The 5,458-nt window shown below is 38.6% G+C and overlaps 1 protein-coding gene across 1 annotated transcript; it reads left to right on the forward strand.

The window, feature by feature from the left end:
* Window positions 1-2,401: 2,401 nt before the first annotated feature.
* Window positions 2,402-5,027, forward strand: LOC117715244 (regenerating islet-derived protein 3-beta). The gene is made up of 6 exons (XM_034511959.2): window positions 2,402-2,461; window positions 2,758-2,838; window positions 3,353-3,471; window positions 3,643-3,780; window positions 4,366-4,492; window positions 4,747-5,027. Exons 2-6 carry the CDS (start codon window positions 2,763-2,765, stop codon window positions 4,812-4,814), a joined length of 528 nt encoding a protein of 175 aa, XP_034367850.1. The 5' UTR covers window positions 2,402-2,461; window positions 2,758-2,762; the 3' UTR covers window positions 4,815-5,027.
* Window positions 5,028-5,458: the final 431 nt, after the last annotated feature.

Below are 5,458 nucleotides of genomic sequence, written 5' to 3' on the forward strand. Positions count from 1 at the left end.
ATTTCAGAGTGATTGTTAATTACAAAATTTGTAAGAATTTTAGATTAGTTATGCAGAGTCCCTTTCATGGTTTGACAATCATCGTTGTTTCACTGTACTGCTGAGCTCAATCTTAAACCTCGCAGCACACTTTCACAGCACAGTACTTTTAAATTAATTAGTCTATTATTTATTCAATTTTCATCCTGACAATAGCTTCATCCTTCTTCCAGACTCTCCCTTACCAATTCCTTCCCTCATTACCTTTTCGCTTCTCCTTAGAGAGGGAGAAGATCTCCTTGGGTATCACCTTGTTCTGGGATAGAACTCTCCCATGGTATATGTCTCTTTAAACCAGTCATTGGTTGGTCATTTACTTAATCTTTGCTCCATCTTTATCCCTGCACATATTGAAAGCAGGACAAATTTTGAGTTGAAGGTTTTGTGGTAGCCACTTCCATCTCCATATCCCCAACTGGCAGTTTTCTCAGCTAGTGTCACCCCCATAGACACTTAGGAGTCTGTTCTTCCCAGATCTCCAGCTAGTTCCAGAGATGTCCCCCACCTATTTCTATTCTGATCATAATCCCCAAACTCAAGTTCAAGTAGATCAAAGAACCTACATTTAATATAATAGAAAATATGATGGGGACGTGCTCTTAAACGATTGTCACAGGAGACCATTTCCTGAACAGAACACTAATAGCTCTGGTACTAAAATGAACAATGAATGGGAACCAGTGATACTAAAAAACTTTTGCACAGTTAATAACATTATCGATAGGATAAAATGGTATTTCTAAAATGTATTAAGGGTCCTAATTCTATTTCCCTAATGAATTGTTCAAAGTTCAATGATGGGGCATATTAAAAGTATTTACTAATTTGCATCAATCCCTTTTAATATATGTTAATAAATTTTTCACGGGTTAACAACTGATATTTATCAACCTGCTTTTCAGGTAAGAAGCAAAGTACCACAGGGCGGTGGTGACACACGCCTTTAATCCCAGCACTTGGGAGGCAGAGGCAGGCAGATTTCTGTGTTCAAGCCCAGCCTGGTCTACAGAGTGAGTTCCAGGACAGCCAGGGCTACACAGAGAAACAGAACAGTTAGTTGCATTGGTATTACAGTTTTTTGTAACCTAAAAACAATGGCTGTACTTAAGTCTTCAGATTTTTCCAGTTAGTCATAAAGACTATTAAACAAATATACACAAGATTTGGTTTTTAGTTCAGTTAACTAATTTTCTGTTAATCAAAGTCAAATGTGCTTCAAAGTCATGATGTCTTCTTCATGCGCATGTGCTACTATGGATGTGTCCCAAGGTTTTCCCACAGTAGGCAAATGCTTATGTGTACAGACTTCTCTCTACTTTTTGGTTAGATAGACTTTTAATAAGATACTCAAATTACTGAAATTTGCCTTGAATGCTTTAGCACAGACAGATGATGCTTAAACTTGCAACCCTTCTACCTCAGCATCCTGAGTAGTTTGTATTGCAGATATGTGTCACAGGGCTTGACTGACAATGACTGTTTGCTAATTACATGTATAGAAGAAGAACACAGGCTGGTGACCTGGACTTAACCAAAGCTATGGGAGTAGATCCTTTTTTGGTAGCAGGATATAGATGTCACAGTGTGAAAACAAACAAAAGGAAACAAACTGTGAAATAAAGAGTAGACTTAGACAGCTATTGTAAAAGGGTCCACAAAATCCCTGGTACTGTAAGATATTAGGCTGTGGATTGTTCCCCAAGGTAAAAAATTGCCAGGTTGAATACAATGAACTTGGACTTATTACTAATCTCAGAGCAATGCATGCAGGGAAAGTTTGTTGAGGTGATTTTTCATAAGTTGTGTATAAGAATGTTTACTTATTAAAAGCTAACTTTACATAATGATATGAAGCTTTATCAACATATCTAAAATCATCATTTCTTCCTATAGTATGAATTCATCACCTTCAGTCAATTAATTTACATGTACAATTTTTAATCCACTCAGTCCTTTCTAATTTTTAGACTTCCAGATGAATATTAAATAGTCTCTATACAAGTGAGGTTTTTCAAATTGACTCATATTTATTTTCCAAAACTAAATAGTTTTATTTTTCTTAACTGATGAGGTAGTAGTACTTTAAAAACTATGTCACAGCATAATTTGTGTCCCAATGCTGCCATTGTTTGCTTATACTTCCCAGAACAGAATATTGGAAGAGGGGGTGGATGGTTCAAACTTCACTCACACCTGAGGTAAAGCAGTGCTGCTAACAGGAAGGAGGTAATATTTATGACAATTATCAGTAGTTACTAGAAGAGTTGCCTGCGCTTTCTTGGAAACTCTTTGAGTCCATGCCAAATGCTACCCACCACCCTAATCTGAATTCCAGTTATTTACTCGGATGCCCGTCCCACAAGTCCTGTTATAAAAACAGTCATCTGTGTCCTAACAAACCATCCAGATCTTTGCAAGACAGGTAAGGGGGAGCTGGAAGATGACGAGAGGTAGGCATGGGTACATCTCTCACACACAGGACAGATGTCTGTGTCCTCAGACAACACAGAGCTGTGGCTATTTAACTTGGACTATTTAAGAAGATATAAGGGAGAGGAAAAACTATCAGTTTCCATTTATTTTCTGTATCACAGAAGAAAGACAGGATGAAATAATTTTTCCCTTGAGAGTTAATGAAGGAAGGGGAGGGATGCTTCTCTCTGAAAGTTCTCACTAACCACACTGCCCAGAATTACTCTGGCTGTTCCTCCTTCACAGACAAGATGCTGCCTCGCATGGCCCTCCTCATTATGTCCTGGATGCTGATCTCCTGTCTGATGCTCTTATCTCAGGTGCAAGGTAAGACTCTCTCTGCCTGTAGCAATGAGCTCTTACAGGAAAGTCTCATGTGGTGATTAGGAGGAACATCCACACAGGAAAACTGCCTGCAAGTTCTCTAATATCCTGCCTTCCTCCAAGCCATTAGTTTTAGAAGGTATCACAGTGGTCTGTCGCTGTGGAAAGACAAGATTTCTCATTTTGTCAGGATGCTGTAGTCTATGTTGCTAGGATAAAAATTGAAAATATGATGGTGAATAATGAGCTCTATGGAAGAAGAAAGATGGACAACTGAATTTTACCCTCTATGCCCAGAGTTTGTGTAGTCAAGGACTAAAGCTTATTTAAAAAAGAGAAAAAATTTGCTGTACTGCTTATTATACCTGTTCCTCACATTTTTTTCAAAGACTATTGGAAGGCTTGATAATGATTTTCATCCAAAAGATAATCTACAAACATATCCCTATTTTGACCTTCTATCTAAATCTCATTTTTCATCTCACCCTATTGCTCTATACATCTCCCTCCACTTCAGGTGAAGACTCCCCGAAGAAAATACCCTCTGCACGGATAAGTTGCCCCAAGGGCTCTCGGGCTTATGGCTCCTACTGCTATGCCTTGTTTCAGATACCACAGACCTGGTTCGATGCAGAAGTAAGTGCTGGGAAGGAGAAAGTATATAAGGAACATGGGGTGTATGTTAGGTTCCATTCTCCCTAGTTCCTTCTATCTGAGAATAGCTGACTTTAAACATAACCTCTCCTCTCACTTACCTATGTCTTCCAGTTAAGTCTAAATCTCCTTTTCATTTTGATACTCAAATAGCTGGCCTGCCAGAAGAGGCCCGAAGGACACCTCGTATCTGTGCTCAATGGAGCTGAAGCTTCATTCCTGTCCTCCATGGTGAAGAGCACAGGGAACAGCTACCAATATTCTTGGATTGGGCTCCATGACCCCACTCTGGTAGGGTACCTTATTCTCTGTTTCCTCTCAATGCTATTGTCATGCTGGTATACACTGTCTATGCCTCCCCAGAGTGAACCCTGAAAGACAGAGGTCAGACCCCACATGACATCAGGACCAGGGAAACCATTAGAAGCAGTTGTAGAGCTGACCTCTATGAGAGTCTTAAACTTCAAATGAAGTTCCTGTGTTTATTATTGACTTTTACAGAGGTCTCTATGAGGATTTGGAATCATTCTTCTTCAGTGTCAGGGAGCATGCACACAACCAGTCAAGAGGCACAGAATAAAGAGGCAATCTATATTTTCTCTTAATAGAATAATCACCTTCCTTTCATTTTAAAGTAAATTGCTGATTTAGCACCATTTATATTTAGAATAAAATTTCAAGGGTACTAATTCCATCAGTAGTTTCTGTGTTTATAAATAGACATAAAAATAAGAATAAATTCTATTGGTGTGGTCTTGAAAGCTGCATATGATCACCCAAGTTCTGGGAGGCTGGGAGGAAATGCAGGGATTCACTGATGGTTGTACACATGCAGAGTTTTGGACCCTTCCTTTTATCTGCATACCTCCTCACTAGGGTGCAGAACCAAATGGAGGCGGATGGGAGTGGAGTAACAATGACGTGATGAATTACTTTAACTGGGAGAGGAACCCATCTACTGCCTTAGACCGTGGTTTCTGTGGCAGCTTGTCAAGAGCTTCTGGTAAGAAAGAGAAGAGCCTCATTGCCTAAATGCATGCCCTTCTTATCACTTCCCTGGGTAGCTCTGAGCTAGAAAATGGTATGAGTTTTTGCTCATCTTCTTTCTTGGCTTCCTGGGTATCTCCTTCCCCTAGATTCTAACACTGGTTAGCATGAAGAAGTGACTTTAAAATTGGGGCCATACATTGAGGTATTTCTTCTTTAAGATTCCCAAGATTCAGAGTTATTAATTGCTTGACCTCTTTTTCTTCCCAGGATTTCTAAGATGGAGAGATATTACATGTGAAGTGAAGTTGCCCTATGTCTGCAAATTTAAGGGTTAAACTTATGAGACAGTAAACAGCCCGAATTTGTCCTGAAGAGCATCATGGACAAGGGACAAAATGTGAAGACTCACCTAGAAAAAGCATGTTCTATCTATAGTCCACATTAGAGCGCTAGTCTGCTCTTTCCAGAACTTCTTTAGTCCTTTTTGTAGAGGTTCACCCTTGATTCTCAGAAAGCAAAAATAAACTTTTAGTCAAACTTTGAGTTTTTGTGTTCTATTAATTATATTTTTATTGTCTGTGAATGCATGTGAGCATATATGAATGTAACAAAATTATTATGGAGATCAGAGGATAACTTATAAGAATCAGTTGTTTTTATCTATCTATTGAGACAGGAACTCTCTTATTTTTACCACAAAGTAAACTAAGAAGCATCAGAAAATTTTTCTTGTCTCCTCTTCATTTTTCCATTGGAGTACTGAATTTATTGATGGCATAATTCACCTAGCATCCACCTAATTTTAAGTAAATTCCCTGCAGGCAAATCAAGTCAGTGTTTCTGTCTTAAGAAACAAAATTTTGACCCACCAAACCAAAGTGCTAGCACCATACATAATTTTTAATTGAATACTTTTTCATACAATATAGTTTTGATCATACATTTCCAGGGTATTCTTACAGGTATAAAAACACAGGTT

The sequence above is a fragment of the Arvicanthis niloticus genome, chromosome 9 (genome assembly GCF_011762505.2).
Source record: "Arvicanthis niloticus isolate mArvNil1 chromosome 9, mArvNil1.pat.X, whole genome shotgun sequence".
Taxonomy (NCBI): domain Eukaryota; kingdom Metazoa; phylum Chordata; class Mammalia; order Rodentia; family Muridae; genus Arvicanthis; species Arvicanthis niloticus.